Source organism: Rhinolophus hipposideros (genome assembly GCF_964194185.1).
Source record: "Rhinolophus hipposideros genome assembly, chromosome: 14".
NCBI classification, from domain to species: Eukaryota; Metazoa; Chordata; class Mammalia; order Chiroptera; family Rhinolophidae; genus Rhinolophus; species Rhinolophus hipposideros.
The window spans coordinates 28919459-28942084 of NC_138060.1; the positions used below are offsets into that span (position 1 = coordinate 28919459).

The 22626-nt window shown below is 49.7% G+C and overlaps 1 protein-coding gene across 1 annotated transcript in view; it reads right to left on the minus strand.

Moving 5' to 3' along the window:
- Positions 1-6615: 6615 nt before the first annotated feature.
- SPSB4 (splA/ryanodine receptor domain and SOCS box containing 4) overlaps positions 6616-22626 on the minus strand; it is a gene marked incomplete at its 5' end in the record, with an annotated part of 74887 nt that continues 58876 nt past the window's right edge. The window contains one exon of the mRNA XM_081072180.1: positions 6616-8057. Coding sequence (XP_080928306.1) covers positions 7930-8057 — 128 coding nt within the window. The 3' untranslated portion in view covers positions 6616-7929. The remainder of the gene's footprint in view (positions 8058-22626) is intronic.

Sequence of the window (22626 nt, forward strand, 5' to 3'; positions counted from 1 at the left end):
TTACAAAAGTTTCCCTCTTCCTAGTTTTCTGAACATTTTTTTCAAAAAATTACAAACAAGTGTTGAGTTTAAGCAAATTCTTTTCTCCATCTGTTGAGATGATAATGTTTTTTCTCTTTTGTTTGGTCAATATGTTGAATTGCATCACATTTTTATTGTTAAACTAACCTCGCACTCATGAAATAAAACGACTTTGGTCATGATGGACCATTTTATATATCCCTGGATTTGGTTTGCATTTTGTTTAATATTTTTGTATTTCTATTTCTGAGTAGTGTCTCAGGAAATGTGTGCATGGTGGGTGTTCAGGAATGGCCAGATGAATAAACTCCTGATTGTGCTTGGGTCCAGCTCTGTGGTCATTTCTGTGAAGGCTTTCATCCAGGTGTGGTTTTCTCACTCCCACCTACTCTAAAACAGCTACACCTCATCACTCTTCAAGGGGCACTTCAGGAAAGAGACCACAATCAGAAACGTGTCAAACCATGTGGAGTGGCCAAACAAGATCAGAATCTCACTGGGGTAATTCTAACCCCAGAAAACTGGTGGTATCGCAGAGCTGGCTCATAGTGGCTTACAGAAGCAGATAGTTAAAATTTCAGGAATTTTGCAAGCTGGTTATTGACTATTAAAAATCAAGTCATATAAACTCACAATTAAATACGTTATATTAAAAACAAAAGTAAAAAATACTCAAAACTCATCACTTTTACATTACTTTGGTATCGTCTTTGCCCTTCAAGTAACTTACATTTATTGTGTCTACCTGGTGAAAATACTATATGATGGTTGGCTGCTGATCATCTTTTCCACACTGCATTTAGTGACATCACGTTGAAGCTTGAAATTGGCTGTGGTGGGAGTATTTACACTATGGAAAACAGCAAACAATACAAATCAGGTTGTTGTTGTTTTTTCCCCAGAGAGCTGGTTGTTGAACGCTTACAAGCACAACATATAGCGAACCACACCATCTCTACATCCTTACATCTCTTCCCTGTTTGACAGCATCCGGTGCACTTTAGTTTACTTGTCTATGTACCTTTCCTAGTAGAACATATGTTCCACGAGGGTAGAGGGTTTTGTTTGCTTTCTTCAAATATTTGTGTCTTCTTCTTCCCTTGCCTAACTCCTGCGTGCGTTGAGTCACGAAGCCCACTGATTTGGTCTATTTGCACCAGCTCTCTCTTCCCGAGCACCTACCCCCCAGGTCTTCACCCAGGCCTTCCTTCTCACCCTGGGACCAACATTTCCCTCAGTTTCTTGGCTTCTACTCTTGTCTGCCTGCTAAACTTTTCTCCACAGACTCTCCAGGAAGGCCGTACAGAAACACCAACTGGACCTCATCATTCCTGCTCTCAACCTGCCATGGCTCCTGCAACAGCGTTGTAACCATCTAGTTCTAAGCCCTCACCCTACTGCTTCTCGTTACACAGTTGGGTTCTACATTGGGGAGAAAGTAATTTTGATGGTAGCCTAAGGCTCCTTGGAGACGCTCAGGTGTTTCTCATCTGATGTTCAGGTGGGAGAGGTACGGGAGTGGGGTTTGCAAGAGTCCTCAGCACACACATTTGGAACAAATTGGCTTTTACCTATGTATACACTAAAGTTTGGATCTTTGCAATTTTGCTTGAAACAAGCATGTAGCAGATGTATGGGATAAAGTCTACTGCATATTCTCCTCTTGATACCCACAGCCCCATTGTCTTTCCTTCTCTGCCCTGCTTTGTAGGACCTCTAAGAATGACTCCAATCAGAGTCCCTGGCCTGCTATGCTCTCAAAGGTTTCAGACAATGGGAAGCGCTGACAGGAGATGGGAGGCGGGACAAGAAACAGGTCAGGATATTTATGTCCTGGCTTCCTCCTTGCCAGGCTGTGCTTGGCACTGGCTGTGTACCTCCATTTAAGACCATATTTCCTGTTGGGTGGCTCTCCTATACGTAGTTTCCCTTCTTCCAGTTACTGCTCCCTTCTCTTAGCTTTCCAAACCTAAGAATGGTAACAATTTTCTCTTCCCACCATTGCTAGCCCAGGGTGCTTCACCCTCAGTTGTTGGTTTCCTGAATTCTGCTCACAGCTCTGTATTTAGTCCCTTTGTTAAACTGTCCTCAGCCTCTCTTTTGAGCATGCTGGCTGTTTCCTCCTGGATTCTGACCCATACCAAGCCCATGTTCTTGACTATGGCTCACAAGGCCCTCATCTTTCCTTGTTTCACTTTTCTTCTATACAGTGTGTCCTCCATCAGCAGGGACTTGTCAATGTTCCCTCTCATACTGTAAGCCCTTTCCCACCTCCATGCATTGTTTCTCTCCTCTGGGTCCCATTGCTCATACCGTTGGCAGGCACTTGACTCTGCATTCACCTGTTTGCACGTCCGTCTCCCTGCTGTGGTGTGTGGGCGCTCTCGGGTAGCAGAAGCAAAGTATCCCCTGGGTTTGGCACAATCCTGGTACAGAGCCGTTTGTACTTCAAGTATACTTCAAGCCATTTGGTGACTTCAAGTGACGACTGAAAGGCAATGCTTTCCTTCATACGCCATCCCTGTGCAGCAAATCATTAGCATATTTTCTTCCTTGGTTGGAAAAATACCCAGGCACAGAGACAGTGTCACTGAGGCCTCTGTGCTGGTTGGAAGAACAGGAAATAACTTACCTGCTCCTCCTACATGCATTGGCTGGGCTGAGCACTCAATCGTCACCAGGGCTGCTTATAGGAAAAGAGCCCTATTTATTGGGTAGACAAAGAAGGTGAGGACACTGTCATCAAGCCAGCGTTGGCTTGTCACTGGCTTATCTACTCCCCAAACCCATCAGAGAAGTGTGTGTGTGTGGGGGGCATTATTTTTATTGGCCAAACGTGTCATCTTCTTTAAGGAAGCAAGTTTTGGAAATACTAGGAACCAAACCATTCTTGTAGTCAGGTCTCACGATCTCAAATTCGATTCAAAACAGTATATTCAAGACCAAACGTTTTTCAGTCTGCTCTGTGCTTCTTATTTGAGATTATATTGATCGATTGTGACAATATTCTCTGGGACATTCTCCACCTACCATGGGCCTCACGGGTCAAAGTGTGTGGCTTGAGTCAATTAGTCAAAAACGGTGCCCCATCCGGGCAGAAGTGGCCGGTCCTTCCTCCCCAGTTCTGGAAAGTAACCAGCTCAGCATCACTGAAGGGAGGGAGAGGGAAGGACTCTCTGGCTTTGGACTTAATCACATTGGTGACACTTGCCGTTCAGAATCCTCCCTCTTCTGGGAATGCTGGGCAGGCGGGGGTGGCTTTCTCTGGCCTGAGATGTACATACATCCTCAAGAACAGCAGCTGCATCTCCACGGAGGTGACTTAATTAAGCCCCTCCCCCAGCAGGCTCCTCGGCTGCACATCACAATCACGTGGGGAACTTGAAAACTGCCAAGGCGCGGGTGCCACCCCAGAAGTCCCGATTTAATTGGTCTGGGGAAAGGCCGGAGCACTGGGACTTTTTATGAGTTTTCTGAAGAGATTCCACTGTGCAGCCAGGCTTGTCTCTCCGTATCACCGAGCTCCTTATAAAGAGGACCCAGGAATTCTTGTCCTTGCCTTCTAGGAGCTCGCTGCCTAATCAGAGACACACATGTTATCTCTGGTGTCTGGGCAGAGATCCTGGGTGACTATAAACTCTTTGGACACCAGTGGCTGAGGCTGTGAGATACTTTCAAGTCAAGTCCAGGACTAGCAGACTCCCCCCACCCCCAGCCCCATCCTTCCTTGGCTGTGTGTGTATTTGTGGGGGTTATAGTTAAGGTCCAGAGAGGCCAACTCAGAAGCCTTGACCTAGACCCAGGCCGTTAACACCCATCCGGGTGGTTGGCTGAGAGGTCCTGATGCTGCGCCGTGGGGGGTGGACCTGGGGCTGGATCACAGGACAGGGGCCTCTACTCAAGGGGCCGTCCCTACTCAGCTTGACCAACGTCACCACGAAGGAATGTGGGCCTGGTCTTACCCCCTGTCTATCTTTTAAGAGAAGTCAGAAATCTGGATTTTCTGTGAAATTACTTGATTTTTCTGAGTTGGGGTCAATTTTATTAACACACACACACACACACACACACACACACACACACACACACACTATATGGAACAAAAGAAAACACATCTATAGACCGGAGTGGGACCGCCCAGGTCCCCAGAACTAGAGGGAACCACAGGCCAATTCCTTGTGTTTTGGACTAAAAGTGGAGATTTTCACTCTTTGTCATGGATCTGACATGGTCTCCTGTCCATTTGCCGAGGCAGAAATGTGCCTCCTGTTGAGAGGCCTCAGCTGGGAACAAGGTCCTGGGGAGTGGGCATAGCTGCCCTGGCACAAGCTAATCACCATGTCACGTGCTACCTGCTGCCACTTGGTTGTAACATCGAGAGGTGATGCAACCTCTGTTTCTTAGTGAAAGGTGGTCCCCAAAGAAGCCAAATACTGGCACAAGTCATGGAGGAGAAAAGCAAGGGAGAGAGAAGTGGCTTTTATCCAGAAGGTAGAAATGTGAGTAAAGTGTGAACTGGGAAACTCAGCAGGGCTCAGCTCTGTGGGGAGCTGTACCCACCACATGCCATACTCATAGACAACTCAAAAGCCATTAGCAGACTGTTTCAGCAAGTGCCTCCATCAGAAACGGGTCATGGAGAGGCCAAACCTCAGAGAACATGCCAAGGATGGGAGGGTTAGGATGGGCACTGGCCCTGGGCAGTGATCATGAGACCAGGGAAACACCTTCAGTGGTGCATAAAGGGGAGGGGAGGGTACTAATACGCAAGGAAGCATGGAGAAATGTCACACATACACAGGCAAACTGAACTGGAGCTGGGACCGATTGGCAGCACAGTGGCGCCTGACCTTCACTCTGCTCACTGGGGTTCTCCTGCTTTGAGGATGGAGCAACTGGAAGTTTCCTCAACCCACTGTTTTTCATGTATTTGCCTTTCTCACTTTTAAAACTCAGCATCTACCAAGGCCTTCCTTGATCACTGTCAGCAATGGGTCTTTCTACTCCCCACTCTATAGCCCCCATCTTTTCCTTCTGACATCATCTTTTTCTTAGTTTTTGTGTCCGTCTCCACTTTAGAATGTGAGCTCTAACAGGGCAAGGTCAGACCTCCTTCTTCCTGTTTGCAGGTAGTACTGGGCACACACAAATGGCTAACCAATACCTGCAGAATGGAGGAGGGAGCAATGGCATGAGGTCCCATAGGCCTCGAAGCCAGGTTCCTGACTAGAACAGAATGTCCTCCCCTGTCCCCAACCCCCAGCACTTTCCTTACAAGTTCCATGGGCATCCCAGCTGCCTCCATCTTGCAGGCCTTTGTGGAGCCCACGTGTCTGGTCCTGGGCTGTGTGGAAAGGCACACGCCCAGGCCCTACCTTCCCAAGGCGCATAACCTGCTGGGCAGATGAGACCACAGGGCAGGGAGGGGCTCTATCCCAAGTGCTTCGGAAAGGGTCATGGGTCCCCTCCTCAGGCTAGGAGGCGAGGAGCTGACTCTCAGGGCAGGCAGAGGTTGGTGGGTGGTGAGGAAGGGCTTCCTGGAGGAAGGTTGATCTAAGCTGATCCTGGAGAGAGTAAAGTGAGGATGAGGAGGGCATTGCTGGGGTGAAGGAAATCACATAAGCAAGGCATGGAAGCCGAGCCAAGAAGGATGCATCCAAGCTGGAGAGCTGGTGCTGAAACTGGGACACTAGGAGGGAGAGGAAGGGTCCCCAGTCATTGGCCACCTGGTCAGCCCCCACCGTGGGCACAGGAGGAAGTGACTTACCCAGGGTCACAGCGTGTAAGTGAGAAGGCTGAGCGCAGCCTCCAGCCCCAGATCAGAACCATGGAAGAACACTGCTTCTGGGGCATGTGCAACACGGCTGGCTCTTTGGGTCGGTCCTCACCAAGGTGGTCTTCCATAAAGAAGAAGGTATGGAGAATGCCTCTTCTTCCAGGAAGCCATCCCTGAAGACACCTGCTTCCCCACCTGCTTCATGAGCTCCCTCTCATTAGGCTGCACAGCAAACGTTTCCCCTGGGGGTGGGATATATATGTGTGAGTGCTAGATCCTTAGAGGTTGGCACAGTATGTGTTGCTGGCATGTATGGCCGAGTGCGTATTGTGCCAGGCCTGACCCAAACCCCAGCCTGAACTGGCTTCTGACCCGTTTCCAGCCCCGAGCCTGACTAAGCCACACACTCACCATGCTTCATCAATTTGCACTGGAGCTTGGTGACAATGTGCACTTCCAAAGTCCCACCTTTGGGTCTACTTTGCAATGGTTGTCCCCTCGGGTTTACGATGTTTGTCTCTGTGTCCCCTGCAGAGCCCTCTTTGGACATCACAGCCTTGGCATTCAGCAGTTTGACCTGTTTTTTCACCATCACCACCAACTTGGCATGGGCTCAGGACCCCGTCACATTCACTCTTCCAGGGCAGGCCTCTGTAAAATGGCTAGAGTTTGGGTTCAACTGGGGTCAAGAAGACAGAAGAAATAAGTGTCTGGGGAGGGAATCATATTCCGGCCTTCTGAGGGTCTGGGGACAGACCAGTCAGGTTGAGAGAAGAAGCCCTCTCGGCCCCTCCCCAACGAGCATTTAATAAACAGCTGAAGGACTGAACGACAAACTTTATTAGAAACGCTCCTCATTCATCAGTCAAATTCACATTAAAGTGGGGGGAGGCAGTGCCGTCTGGGGCTCTGGGATTCCACTGCTGTGACAATTTCCAGTTAAAAATGAGTCTGGGCAGAGAGCATTGGAAACACGTGACAGATTCCCAACGAAGGTGGTGACAGCGCAGCAGCACCGCAGGCCCAGGCTTGGAGTGGGCGGAGAAGGCGCCTCCCACATCCACCCTTCCAGTTACAAGGCTGCCCCGAGGGGGTCCCTAGCTGATAAATACACAGCATATCACACACACATTGGAAACAGAAACAAATTCGCCCAGTAAAGTGAAAAAATAATTCACTCAAATAAAGCTTTGTGGCAACCAGGCTGCATCCTGAGTGGACAGTTGCCTAGAGACCCCATGAAGGTTCCCCAGGCCAAGGACATCATCCACTTGGGTGTCACATGCCCCGAATCCCCCCATTAGCACCTCTGGACTAAGTACTGCCCTCATTCACCATGCTCCTCTTTTAAAATGCAACACTACTTAAAATCATAATGAAGGAAACACTCTGTCCCTGGGGTGAATTAGTCAGACTCAGCTTCCCTGAATAGAGGTGCCTGGGGCAAACAGAGACGGTGGGCAGGGGTGGGGAAGGAGGGCATGTAACAGGGATAAGTAAACGACTTTCAGAGAGGTAAGCTGGAAGGTGTTTAAACACTGCTCTGTCCACTTGCCAGTTCTGGTCTCCTCGGGCATTCCTGGGGAATCGTCTTTTAAAGGGGCACAGAGTCCTAAAGTGTCATGACAATCCCACTGCCCTGGCAAGGGGTGGGGGCCCAGAGGGGCACCGCTTCAAGCTGCTGTCATCATTCATTATTCAGAGGCAATTTTCTCGTGGAGCTGGCCAGTTCTCCCTGGCCCTGTCTGCACCAGGCACACAACAGGAAGTCTCCTGCCCCCGTGTTTTATTCATTCTCTCGAATATAGAAGCAGGCTCTCTGATCGATACCGGTGGCTGCTGTGTCCTGGTGGGCAGGCAGGATGTCTTCTGCGAGCGGACTCCAGGCTCCTCGTAGCTTCCAAGGAGGTGTCTGATGTGGGAGCGCTGCTTTGAAGGCAGCCAATACTGTTGGCAACAGACATTCATTTTTAAAGTTGGAAACACGTCCTTGCCTTTCAAAAAACTGCAAGTTCTGGGGAACCGCAGTAAGGAGGAAGACCCCTTCCTGAATGTACTCTGTGTGAGGGTAAAATGAAAGGCTGGGCCAGTGTGGGTGCCCACTGCAGCCCTTCAGCGCGCCCCAACCCAGCTCATTGGTACTGCAGATAGTTTTTGAGAGACTGAGGCAGGGGCAGCGAGCTGATGTCCTGCAGACGTTGGCGGCCCAGGGCCAGGCGTATGGATCTCCGGCACAGGTCCATCAGCGGCAGGGGCTCAGCTGCAAAGAGAGGGAAGAGGATGAGAATCCCGCCAATGCCTTCCTCACACCTTTCTCCCACCCACCCAACCGCTGCACGCTGCCGGCCTACCAGCTCCTCTGAGTGGAATGCAGTTGATTAGACTAAAGAATCGTGAAATCAATGCAGTGGGTCACCAGCAATTTTAAAAAACAAGAAAGGGAAAATGGAGCGCAATGCCCATAGCGAGGGTAGGTATTGTCCCATGAAAGTTTTGTTTCTGAGGTAGGTGCTTAGTGTGTCTCAGCGTAACAAAGGCTTCTTTCTCACTATTGGTCTTGATGAAAATGAGAATGGCTGACATAGGGGGATCTGAATGAGGCTTCATCTTAGAAACAGGTTAGGTGCAGAGAGGCTGTTTTAAGTGAGTCTGAACCCTCAAACTTCTCCTGTAGCCTTCTTTGATGGTCCGCAGAGGGATATACTTTCTTCTAAAACTCAGTTCTGGACAGAGTCACATATTAACATCCATAAGCCATGGAACCTCTGGAATTAAGACTGAGTCTACCTAGGTTGGTTGCAGACACACTTATTAAACTCTTATTCTCTTTCAAGCCCTCTGATCAAACACAGGGATACAGAGATGACTAAGCGACGACCAGAGACAGCCCTGGAAGTGGAGAAAGACTGGAGGGCTGAGAGTTTTCACAGGGGATTAAGGAGAGGGTAATATACGCAATAATTCCTAAATGCACAGGAACAGATACCTAGCAGTACCTGTATGGAAGGGATGTTTGAAAGCTTCAAGAGAAGATATGTGAATGGGGTTTTGAAGGGTGAATAGGAACTTTATGTGAGTTGAGAAAGGTGCTCTAGGCAGAGAGAACAAGCATAGGCACAGAGGCATAAACCAGGATAGGATGGGAGGTCTGGAGAGAGAGGAATGCTTCTGGGCATTGCATTGGGACTGAGATGACCGTGCTCACGGGCTGTCTCATACAGCTGGTACAGGCCTAGTTTCCCCAAGGCTACAGGAACATACTAGAGGCCTAAAGCTGCGCCTCAACACATTTTTTTTTTTTTTTTGGTACCAGAACAAGTGATGTTTTAAAAGCTTTCTATAATGTGCTAAGATACAATAAAATTCTAAGTGGCAAGTACTCACAGAGTTGAGATAGGAATAATCTCACAAGGGGTGGGAAGGTGGTCAAGAATGTGTTTTATAGGCGTTTCCATTTGCTAAAACTGCAGAATTAATAAGGAGCGCCATTAAAAATAAAAGGCTTGGCTGCTACGTTGGAAGCTGCGCACAAGAGAGGATCCAGCTGTCCTCCACTTGAGACCAGGCGGTGGTGTATGTGCCTGGAGTGTTAGTGGCTCTAAACACGGTCACCTCTGTATCCTCGGCTGGTCCTCATACAAACCTCACAGTTGGCCGGGGAGGCCCGGGGAATCTCCTCTTTTCCAGGCCCAGAGGGCAGATCACTCGCCCCCGGTCACATGGTCACACACTTGACATCTCCTCACGGAGTCCCTATCTCTCGCCCAGCAACACCCCTGCCACCGAGCTCTCTGCCTCCTATCCCCCACCAGGCTCTGATCCCACCTTTGCACTCCCTCCCCCAATCACACCTCTGCAACCCCCTGGCCCTCCCCCACCCAACCCAAGCCCTCCCATCTTTGATATCTTGCCGGAAGCTGACTTCTCCACTGCAAGTTTCCATGATCTCCGTTTATCTCCTATAGCACCAATGCTTGCTGCGGGACCACTGGATGTCCGGGAGAAAGAAAGCCAATGGTCCATATTTAATGAGCAATTGCGAGGCAATGTGAGGGATGAAATATAATTATAGTCACTCTTTATTGAATGCTTATGATGTGGCCAGGCACTGTGCTAAGCTCTTTATTTGTATCAACCCACGGGAATGTATGCGCCCAACTCATATCACAACAACCTCTTGGGGTAGGAATTATTGTTATTATCCCTATTTTAAAAAGGAAGACAGGGAAACACAAGGAGGGTAAATCGCTTGCCCAAGGACACACAGATGGTAAGTGGCAAAGCCAGGAGTTGAACGCGGGCAACTGAAAGCTGGAAACTGTCTTCTACCTTAACCAAATTTTCTGAGCATCTGTTCTGTACCTTTTGCTATGAGAGGTTCATCTCACTTAGATGTAATGGTGCCTGCTTCAGAGAAAAGGAAATGGAGGCGCAGACAGATGAAGAGGCTTGTCCAGAACCAAACAGCCCCAAAGTCTGTACTTGGAGCTGTATGCTGCCTCCTTAAACATCAGGCAATCATAGGAGGTTGCTTTAAGTGAGAAGTGAAGGAGAGGGTCGCCTGTCTCCCAGACTCATAGTCCATGCACAGGCTCTTACACTGGCTCCGGCCACTTTCCAGCTCAACATGCCCCCCTCTCCTGCCATGAGGTATGCACCCACCTAAACCGGCTGCCCTGAAACCAAGAAGCCTTTTCTGCTCTCACCCCTACCCATCCCAGCGTGGACCCCCACCAGGTACAATCCCATCCTCATGTGTTTTGGGATATCCAGGACTTTGGAGTTCCCAATTTGGAGCTCAGGTTCTGCCACCTATAAGTTTGTGAAGGTTACTCTGAACCTTCATGTCTTTACCTGTAAAGCAGAGCCACAATTCCCAGGTTTGCAGAGAGGATTAAAGGAAATGACAGGCACACAGTGCATCCTCTGGGGCACAGTATGTAGCGGGAGCTCAGGAAACTTTGGTCCCTGCTCACAGTGTGTTGGCGGAACACCTGGGCACACTGTGCGCTGAGCACATTGCACCGAGCACCACCACGACGGGAAGTGCCCATGTCCTCCATTCAGACAAACTAGCAAGGATTTTCAGTTTCATTCATTTAACAATGAATTGGTTACAAGGACACTGTGAACCTCCTAAAGGACATGACCCTGACTCATCTGTCTTAGGACGCACAGCCCCCATCCTAGGCCTGTCACAGGGGGCTGGCACAGAAATAATCTATTAAATAGATGAATGAATGGACTTGCTATGTTGGGCATCTCTTCTACAGCTGTTCTAAGCTATTGAAGTAAATTGCTCTTACATAGCAGCATTTCTGTCCTACCTCCCTGCGCTCCTGTAAACCCCTATGAAAACCCCCTTAATTGACAAGAGTCTTGTGGTGAGAGTTAAATGAGTTAGAAAGGACTTAGCACAGTGCCCAGCAGATAGCAGGTGTTCAATAAATGCCACTTCTGGCTATCTCCTTCCCATCCAGGTACTTGTATGGTTGCCCCTGGTGGGGAATTGCTCAGGGAGAGTTGTTAACAGCATAGACAAGCAGTTCCTTCTCTGATGGGCATGCATTTTGTATCAGGAAAATTTTGAGCCGTTGAAGTTTGAGAATCATTGTCAAAGCTTAAGAGCTTTCTTACTGCTCTAGGCACATACTAGGTCCCCAATGCCCAAGATGCTTACCCTTGTCAGCATGCCCAGCTCCTTGTAAGTTCCCTGCCTAATTAGGAGCTGAAGACGAGAAGGAAAGACCACCTTTTATCTTCATTCCTCTACACTCATTGAATTCAATCTGGAGCCCAAACTCCAAAAGAAGAGAGAAAGGGGGGTGGGGTTCAGAGCACGTCTTTAGATCTCAACGTGAAATACCAACCATCTCTCCTAATTTCTTTCTTTTTTTATAGAATGTTATTTTATTATATTTGAATTTTTCTGGACTGAGCTACAAGACTGATTACTTATAACTTTTTAAAAAAATTATTGGGGTGACAATTGTTTGTGAAATTACATAGATTTCAGGTGTACAATTCTGTATTACATCATCTACATCTCTCCTAATTTCTGATGACCGCATGGCCATCTCGCAGTGCACAGAGAGAGCCCTTGCCACACCCATGGAACTTCCAGAGCTCTGACGATGCCCGCCCTGCACTGGCTGGGGCCACCCCTCTGATTCCTCTTTCTCACCCCTCTTGGCTTTGGTACTTCTTAGAACTGCCAAATGCCCCGGCTTAGAAATGACCTCCCCGATGGGAAGCGACACACAGAATTTTCCACCATGGGAGCTGTTCTCAGAAATATTTTCCAACCAAAGAAAAAAATTAAAAGGGAATCATTGTTCACAAAAGTGAATAGCCAAGTGGCCAATAAATGTATGACATTGTGCTCAACTTCCTGAATCATGGGGGGGGGGGGGGGATGCAAATTAACACCATAATGTGACTCTGAGATGTGCCAACCAGTATGGCTTGACAACGAGAAAATAACAAGCGCCAGTAAAGCTGTGGAGCAACTGGAACTCTCCTAATGCTGCAGGTGGGCAGGTAAATGGGCACAACCGCTTGTGAAACCGGAAGCACCTCCTAAGCTGAACCCATGGCCTGCAGTTTTACTCCCGGGTGTGCCCACGTGCACCAAAATGCACGTGCACGAATGCTCATGGAGGCACCAAATGGCAAACAACAATTCAACTGTCCACCAACGTGGGATGGATGTCTGAACAAATCGCGTGTCTTCACAGAGCTGAGTACTTACTCTGCCAATGAAGAAACCACAGTTACCTGAAACACACAGATGAATGAATCACTCAAACATAATTCTGAATGCAAGGAAAGTACATTGTGTGCCACTCCATCTATATCGAGTTCAAAGACAGTTTGATGAAGTTAGGGCAGTGGTGACATTGGGGGAGCAGTGATTAGGAGGGGCCACAAGGGAATTCCTGGAGGGCCAGTATGGGTCGGTTCCTTGATTTGAATTCTGGCCATACCAGTGTGTTCCGTTTGTAAAAATCATCAAGCTGACTCACCTGAGATTTGTACACTTTCTGCATATATGTTATAGTTCAAAAACAAGTTTATGTTTTAAAAAAGAAAAATTAGTCATGGACTGAGTCAGGAGTGCCTCAGCTCCCCGCTGTGTGGGTGTGGATATAACACAAGCCAGTGGGGTCAGGGTGGGCGGGAGGGGTTGGGTTGGAACCTAGCTCCTGCTCCCACCACCGGTGGGCCAGACAGCTGGCTCGCCTTCTCAGAGCCATACTTTTCTCATCTGTGATGTGGGGCTAGAACATCTCTGTCACGTGTTGTGACGATGATATGACACAACATGCCCCTTGCCTCTTATTTCAGGCCATCGGCCCCAGAGGTACCTTTAAAAACGGTAACAATTTACTTATTGTGGTTCTAAAAATGCCTCAGTACATCATCCTAATTGTCAACCACTCTATGCTCTGGAGGAAGATTTATTGGAGCCAGGGCTGGGTGTCTGGTTCTGCGCTAAAAATAGCACAAGGCAATCCTTTCCAAAGTTCTCCAGTGACCTGAATTTTCCGTAATTCTCCATCACTAACCACCTGCATGACCCCAATAGGCCACAGAACTTCCCAGGACTCTGTTTTGCTGTCAGTAAAATGGGGGAGTTAGCTATCTGGTTATGATGATCTGTGTCTTTGATGGACAGATGGAAATGAGTGGAGGTCTTGTCACAGGGATTGGTGGCTTAAGCTGCTTCCCTGGGCTGCTCAAAGTCTCCTCGGCTTACAGCGGGGAGATGCTAAGACATGGGTCACTACCCTACCCCCTTCCTTGCATTTCTATTTTGAGAAAAGATCAACATTTTAAGGTCAGGAGGTGAAATTCTTCTGCAACAGTTTTAGACAATGATCAGCAGATGGAGGAAAGTCTGAGTAACAGCCCTGAAATCTGAACTTACGTAGACCCGGGGACCATTTGGTTTTCAAGAAAAGAAAGGAGAAGACATATATTTAGGCAAGCACACACACACTTTATGTGTCAGACACTGTGCTAATCACTTTTCCACAACCTATGGCTTTGATGTCCAAAGATATTGAATTGCCTGCACACCTCTGGGCGTCTCCTCATGCAGTTCCTTCAGCTAGAACACCCTTCCCTGTACTGACGGCCAAGAGCCTGCCTCCTCTACTAGGACACAAATCAAGTGTGGCCTCCTCCCCAGCGACTTGGGTCCTCTGCTCTCTGGTGTCAATCCTCTTAGTTAATGACACAGATGGACAAATATATCTGTGGGCTCTGTCATGGCCAACAAAGACCTCGGCTCACATCTAGAAAGCATTTGGAATCTGGAGTTTTAGCAAGCTTTAACATTTCCCCGGAAAAAAAGGTTGTGACGACAGCTGGGACACAGCAGCATCTTCAGATGAACTCGGTGCCAACAAGCGTCATCAGCACAAATGGTCCCCACAGCCCAGGTGGGGCCCGCATGTTTCCCTGGGATAGACAGTGATCAAGTCACTTCGTGTGCAGGAGGGCTGCACAGCAAAATGTTCCTAAATAATGCATGGCCTTCCTTAGCAATGCTGCTGGGCGGGATGTGGGAAACCTCCAAAGGGGACAACCCAGAACAGGAAGTCCTGGAAAATGCCACCTGAACTGTGGGGCTGCACTCAGGGGGAAGCCTGGGAGCACATGCTTGTACCCCTCCCACCCAGTGTCTCCCTGAAATGACAGAACAGATGTGTATGCATGTGTGTGCGTGTGAAGGGCCTGAGAACAGTGCTGGAAAGCAAGAAAGGCCGCCAGCAGGCTAGACATTAGGGTAAATTCCATGCAGACTGAAAGCATGCAGGATAGGAGGGTGGAGAAATCAGGCAGTGAACTGGCAGCCTTATATGCCAGGGGTGAACACGGCTCTCACTGAAGGAGCCCTGGAGAAACCCCAAGCTCCAGCAGTAAGGGGCAGACGGGCATGGAGCGAACATCGGGGGAATCCCTTAAAGAACAGTAATGCCAACACCCAGCCAAAGCCTGGGCTGCTCTCCGAATGAGGTGGGCAGCTTTGGGAGGCTCCTGGTCAATGTTGAGGTCCAATGGAGAAGCCGCATGCAGCCTGAGCAAGCCCTTCACCACCTCAGACGTGGCCACAGTGGATAGCAGGAACAGGAAGACACAGAAGTGCTGGAGGGTCTGGCTGCCCACCAGCTCCCAGACCCAGTACCTGACAGGAAAGTGTGTTCAGCAAAATAGTCTCACCCAAAGACCCCATGGTGCTCCCAACCAAAAGGGAGCTACGCTGCTGCAGAGTAGACAACAGCTATATTTTCGTATGTGTTAATGGCTCTGAACGAAGAGCCTCTACTCATCCAGTCTGAAAGTTACTCAAGGAGGTACTTCAGCAAAATGAAAAAGGAATCCAAGAAATAGGATGGCATCAGGTTCCAGAAAAAGGGGAGAGTAAGTAGCACTCAGAAGTGAAGGAAGGCAGAATGAATGATAGATCTATTAGATCTTCATGCTTGGAAGAGCTTCCTTGCAGTGGCCTTGGTTTCTCTGAAGTGCCATCACCCCACAATGCTCTGTGCCTCCTTATCGTAGCCCTCAGCTTTCCCACCACTCAAATCTCCCAGTGTGCCCTCTGGAATGGCTACTCCACACACAGAAAAAGTGTGGCACAGACCAGGCGGGCTTCCTGGAGGTGGTGGGCAGGAGTCCTTGATTCCTCCCGTCACATACAAAGCACCTCCATCTGCTTGTGAGAAATTTCAGCTCCTCGGTGGCTTGCACCACTTGCCTTCGTCCTCTCCCTCTGCTTGCTGCTGTTATCTACTGACCTCTGGCCCCTGGTTTGTCAGAGCTCTGGCCAGGCCTCCCAGGTCCTCTCCCCCCCACCTGGCCCCCCCCCCCCATGACAGAACCTTCCACAGGCACAATCCTCTCATCTCTTAGGCTCTTGGTTCTGGACTGCGTCACCCTCAGGGATACTCTCCTCCACCCAGTGACCCACTCCCTGGGCCACCCCATGGGTGTCAACATCAGCCCCAAATGCCCATTCCAGTACCCTAGTCTCCAACCAATGGATCAACTAGTGCCACCTCCACTGTGACCATATTTCACCGCTAGGTTTCAGAACCTTCTTTTTGCTCATTCCATCAGCATTCCTTTTCTTCATCTTCCTTGTCACTCAGCTAAACAACTCACTATTTGCAGGGACAAAGGGTATGGGGGCAGGCAGGCATGATGGGGTGGCCAGGGAGTGGCTGGGGGTGGTGGTGATGGTGCAGGGTTAGGGACTGGCAAGTGAAATGGAACAGAAGCACCTTGAGTTCAGTTTATCTCTGTTCAGTTGGATTTCAGGGCCTCCTTTCCCTGAACCTGCCACACAGCTGAGTGCAAAGTGGCTGAGCAGCTGGTAGCCCTGGGCTCCAGCCAGTCTCGGCCACCAGCTGGCCTTGGCTTCCTTCTCAGGGCTTCAGAGTCTATTAGTGTGGCAAGTGGCTTGGCAATAAGGCTCAGGGTCCTTTCCACCAGCTGACGCTTGGCAGAACAGAAATCACATTTAATCCTGGCAGGGGAAGGACTTGGACTAGACCCAATCAGATTAGGTTAAAATGCACATGAAAAAGCATATGACAAGACCAGTGATGCCTGTGAGATAAATGTAAGGTGAGACTTGGAGACCCAGGGCTGTGGCTCCCACGCTTGTGGCACAAGCCGGGCGGGCTTCTTGTGGGAGGTGGTACTGAGCCAGGCCCAGTGGAGCTCGTTGGCTCTATCCTGCTGTTATTATCAGGGGCAGGGCTGCTCAGAGGCTGCACTCAGCTTTACCAAGGGAGGTTCATTTCAGCCACAGGTTCATTTTAGCATGGTCAAAAGAACAAGGGATCTTGTTGACCTGAATGCCTCATGCAAGTGTCTTCTGACCGGGGACACTCTCTCTTCTGCTGGCCAAGACCTCAGCAGGGCTGGAAGTGCCTATCCACTCACGTTGCTGCCGAAGCGAGATGGGTGTTAGCTATTGCCCTCTCCCATCTGTGAGGAAGAATAAATGGTTCCAGGCAGGCATTGGAAACTCACGCCTTCCTGGGGATTTGTGGCCTCGGCTCCTATTGGGCCTTCTTGACCTCTAAGTAGAGGCAGCCTGGAGAAACCTTTATGTGTTTTGGTTGGGGGAAGAATGGGGAAATGGGAAGATGATCCGATCAGCTGCCCAGACTCTGAGAGCCCGGGCTGGGGTGCGGGCAGCTGTTCTGGAGAGGAGGAACCCCTCCCCTCCACCCTCAGCTCCACCCTAGTACAACTGCAAGTCTGAGATGTCTTCATTGGCCCATTCTGCAGATGGGGAAAACAAGGCACGAAGAATGTCTCTGTTTTAATTCAAAGCTTCCCAAGGAGGGTTTTCGGGCATCACTAGAATTCCAATATCATTTTGTGGACTTTGAGGATAGAGTCTTGCCCACCTGGTGCTCATCACGTATGCATGTATTCATCAAACTTCTACTTACAAACTTGCTTTGCAGGACCTGAGCAAGGAGCTGGGTACACAGAGCCTCCTGGGGCTACAGACAGGATAGGGAGACCCAACTAAATGGTAGAGGCAAGAGAGGTCTGTGCTGAAAACAAGGAATTGTCAGGGGAGCTATGAGAACCGGGAAGAGCGGCATCTAGCCCAACCTGGGGGTGCCCAGGACGGCTTCCTGGAGGAGGCTGCAGCTAAGAGAAGTTTTCGAGGATGAATGGGGTGACAAATATGTTTATTGGCTCCAAAGGCATATCTCTAAGACACATTCAAAGAAATTTCTCTTGTGTAACATTGGGGAAAGTTCATAGTTTTCTCAGATGACACTTTGAAGAAACCATAACAATTGTTGGAGAAAATCTACTCTGTTTAAAACAAAAAAAATCAGTGTTCTCGCCTCACCGGGAACTGAGGCTGTGCCGCAGGTCCCTTAGCAAAGTGTGTGTGGTGCCCGGGGATGTTCGGGGCTGAAACCACACCATGCAACACCCTGGGCACCCCCGACACCGTGTACATCCCTCTTCAAAGGAACACGTTTCTACAAAAGCACATCTCCCCTCCCACTTTCGTATCCCGGAATTCTGTCCAGAATGATCAACATTGGTATTCCTGAAGCCTGAGACATTTCGGTTTTGGAGGGGAAACTAAAACGACCCTAGATATCTCAATTCAGCACGTCCTTAACGACTACTATTACCCAACTGAGGGTTGTTGTCACACCAACCTGCAGCCCGGCTCCAGTCTGGGTCCCTAGTCAGCTAGCTACCAAAGTGTGGTCTGTGGACCAGCCGCGTCAGCTTGGCCTGGGAACCTGTTGGAAAGGCAGCATGTTGGGTCCCTCCCAGACCAACTGCATCAGAACCAGCATTTGAGCGAGATCCCAGTGATTCTAACACACGGGTCTGCAGACCTGCTCCATGGGGTTACTCCCCACACCCCGACATGCTGCAGGGACACCAACTTCTTCCTGTTCCTCCCCACCGCGATGCTTCTCCGACGGGATTCCCATCCAGGGGGCCACATCCCAGGCTCTCAAGCCTAGACCTTCAGACACACTCATCGTGCCCCCCGCTGCCGTCCAAGCCCGCCCCACCTCCAAGCCCCTCCGTGTCTCCCTTGCAAACATCTCTGTTCCATCCTGATTTTCTGTCTTCATGACCAGCCCTCTAGTCACTTCCTGACTCCACCATGAAAAGCAGCTTCCCGAGGGGCTCCCTGCCTGTACCGTCCCTGTCCAGCACAGCTCACACCCTCTGTCGGGGAGCCTCTCCAGCTCTCAACATGCCCCTCCCAGCAGAGGCTTTAGAGAGGTTCTCATCATTATGGGGAGCAGCAGGCTATGGGACAACCTACTTGGAAATATCCTGTCGTGTTGTCAGACATCGTCGTCTAATTTTCGGTTCAGGAAATGTGTTCTCCCTGCCCCCACCCTGTGACAAATCCCTGACTGTCCCGAAGAGCTGTAGAATCCTTTCCAGTTGTTGGTGTTGCTCTTACCCCTGTAGACTTCGAGCTCCCACAGGCAGGGACTGGGTTTTGTCCTTGCTGCTCCGCCCTTATGGCTCTGCTTTGGGCATCTTGGGCACTGGGTCCGTGGGCACGAGCAGGCCAGGGTCTGGGAGAGGGGAGGCGGCTGCAGTGAGCCTTCATCTCTACAGAGGCAACTGCAGCTAAAGAACCCTCCAGCAAGGCCCCGGCAGCCAGACAGAATTAGAAACACATTGCGCCAGTTCCTCAGTCTGGTGGAAGGGTGCTCCTGACTCAGCTGAAAACTTTCCCAGAAAATCTGACTGTTTTCAGTTTGGAGCCCAGCCCAGGGAGCTGCACAATGGCTGGACACCCTGGCCTGGACGAGGGCAACCTCGAGTCACGCGGGGAGACCCTTGGGGAGGGGGACTCTAGCTGGCATGCACCCTGCACCACAGATCTTCCCAACGTCCCTAGAAGTTTTCTCTGCCACTGCAGCCATGGGAACACCCTGGCTAACCGTGCAGGTACTGCAGGAAGCACATCGGACATGGGGAGAAGGGAGAGGAGAGCAGGTACTGCAGGAAGCACATCGGACATGGGGAGATGGGAGAGGCGAGCAGAATGGTCCTTCAGAGACAGGAGGTATTCATCTCACCCTAGGGCAGGGTCAGGGTCCTCGGGGATGGGACCCCCCTTTCTCATGGTGCAGCCCCTTCTAAAGAAGAAGAATAAGGGGTGCACGGCAGCAGAACTTGCCTACCAGATGGCAAGACTTACTGAAAGCTGTAGCAATGACCACAGAGTGGCACTGGCATGGGAACAGACAAACTAGAAAGTTCAAAAACAACTAGGACTCAACAAGGCATGGTTTAGGCACGCATCGACATGTGTAAAATCGATAAAGAAAAAGTAAACACAGAATACAGAGGGGTCGTCGTCTTCAGGCAGAGGGTGGGGGTCAGCAGGGATGGACGAGGGAGGGGCATGGAGGGACCAGATTGTCGATGTTCTGGGCCTCGGGTCGGGGGGGTGGAGTCACGGAGGCATTACATTATAAAGAAGAAAACACACAAGTAAGCAAATAGAACGAAAAGGGCTATGCACAGGACCAGCAGTAAGAGTGTATTATTACAACTAAGGGTTATGTTTGGTCCAATTCTCTGTATCAGAGGTTCAGCTAAAAACAAAACAGAAAACAGTGCAAAAGTGAATGAGAAAAGTTACAAGTTGGCCTCAGTCTGGCTCAAACGGAGCTTGGCTAGAAGGCAAATTAGAGTTAAATTCTAGTTAATGAATAATACGGAGTCACTGTTGCCTGAGAAGGGGACAGGGGAAGGCATCGCCTGCTGGGCAGGAGAAGACCTAGAGCTGAGTTCTGGCCTCACCCAGCAGGCTGTGTCCTTGGCAGAGTGGGACAACACCTGTCTCATGAGCAATGAGCGAGGATGAGACGAGGGGCAGAGTCAGGTCCCCAGCGTGGGTTCTGGCACAGGTGGTAGACAATACATGACAACTGTTATTGTTTCAGGGCAAAGTGAAAGCCAGGGCAGCTGGTATAGAGCTGAGGACTGGACACTCCATGGAGAACACCTCTGTGTCGATAACCACAGAGGTCTGAGCAGGCCAGAGCAGCCAGTGCATCAGGGAGCGGTGGCCCAAATCCAGCTCTGTGAGCTCCCAGCTCCATCCCTGCCCATTTGCCTGTGCTACTTTTCAGGATGCTCCTTCCAATCTTGCCATCAGAAGCAGGAGCATGAGGAAACCCATGAGTGTTGATACATTTTCACGGTGCACCTTGGTGTTCTTACGGGGCTCTTTAGCTGGATGTTTGGCAATAACAATAATGCTAATACTGCGAATAGTTGCAGCAAGGACTTAGATAGCACTTCCTATGTCATGAGATGTTCTAAGCACTTCATGTCTTCCTGTACTCACTCCTCACTGCGATCCAATGACATAGTTACTAATATGAATGCCTATTGACAGACGGAGGAAACCGAGGCACAGAGAGGTTAAGTAACTCACAGCCACAGTTAATTGGTGAAAATGAAATGGGAACTCGGGCAGTATAGTTTAAAATGCACTCTCCATTGCAAACCCTCCTGGGGAGGCGGGGTGACAGTCGCTGCAAAGGAAACCTTTCCCAGCCCTACTGAGTCTGCCCATGCCCCCCCACCCGCCTCTGCCCCCCCTGGCCCCAGACCCCTATGGGCTGGCAGGTAAGCTGTGAGGTGGCCCAGATGAAGGATGCTGCCTAGTGGGGGACAGTTACTAGTGGGTCATCCGATTTACCTGGTCCTGTCTAGGATTTGGCCTGAATAATTTGGAGAGGAGACGGAAGCCCACGTAGATTGTGTGAAGGGGTCTCCTCCCCTCCAAGTCCAACCACCAGAACTGCTGCCATCAAGCCCCCTTGCTGAAGCAGCCCTGGGTTGCCTGGCACAGCTGACTCCTATTTTCTAGCGAATAGCCAAGGTCAGGTACACTTCCTTCCACTTGGGAAACGTTACCACTTTCGCCTCTTGCTAAACAGCATAAGCCCCAGGGGTTTCATATGAAGGCTTTCTAATGGATTTATTGTGTTTATTTGACCTTTCCAAGTGTGAGCTCAGAAACAGGCCCAGAGGAGAATGGTGGAAGCTTGTTTTTCTTAAGTTAAGCAAAACTGATGAGTAAACTGAATTCTTGGATGGAGTCTGCCTGGTTTTCTCACCAGAGTAGCTGTAGTCAAAAAGATCCAGTTGGGCTCAAGAGGAAGCCCATGTTTACGGGAAAGCTCTGGACACGGAAAACTGTCTACTGAGAAGTGGTAAATGATGAGGTCTGCATATACGTCTTTTCAGTGTGTAAAGAGGCACGATACGGAACAATAACTAGCAGATTGGGAAACTACTGCTCTATTTCAACTTCTAGTTTCAAGGCAACTGGTTCTTGTTTTACGTAACTTTTTTAAAAAGTTAGTGATGAGTGCATGCGTGAAATCACTTCTAGTCATCACGAATAGGTTTGGATTTGAGACCAGAAGCTGCAAACTGCAGTGCCCAGGGGTTAGGCAGGTAGCCTAAGCAACCTAAGTAAGGAAAGGAATAAGTATTGGGTCAGGGGAGAATGGTGGGCTTGGGGATCCCACAGGACACACATAAGGGGCCATCACGCAGCTCCAGCCTCAGCTCGAGGCAGGAATGGAGGGCCAGGGTTACAGATTTCCTAATCTTTCAAAAAAAAAAAAAAGAGGCCTAGAATCATGATTTGGATGTGACATTTGTGTTCTTTAAATTTAGTATGGCCAAACAAAAGTTTTCTACACCCAGATAGCCCTGGGCTGACACTGTCATTTCTATAGAGGAGTGAAGTTCACCCACCACCTTTATGGGAAGTCGGTACCGGCCATCCTCCTTGGAGGCAGCCCATCCTCATAAACTGCCAGAGGGTCTGACCCAACCACAGAGGCACAAACTCCATCGGCACCAGGAACTTGCTCACTGTTCTTCCACGCTATGGAGGACTCTAACTATAATATCTGTAACTACGTGTAAAAAACAAAACTTCATGGAAACCCCATTTTCTCTCTCCGAGGTCTCTCAGCATGGATTCTGAGCATCCAGATTGGGAAGAGCTCACTCACCTGGTCACCAAAGTTACCCGCTCTTCCTTCCCACCCAGTTTTCCTTGTGTGTGCCCCTGTGCCGGGTTAAGAATACCCGGGAGTCAGGGCGTGCTGTAGAAACTGCTATAAAGTAATAGTAATAAAAGGATCACCACCCACCAATAATAATAACAGCTAATACAGAGTGTGTCCTCTGCCGGGTGCCGTGCTGAGCAGGTCCCATGTTTACCCCCATTTTAAAGATGAGAAAACTCAGGTACA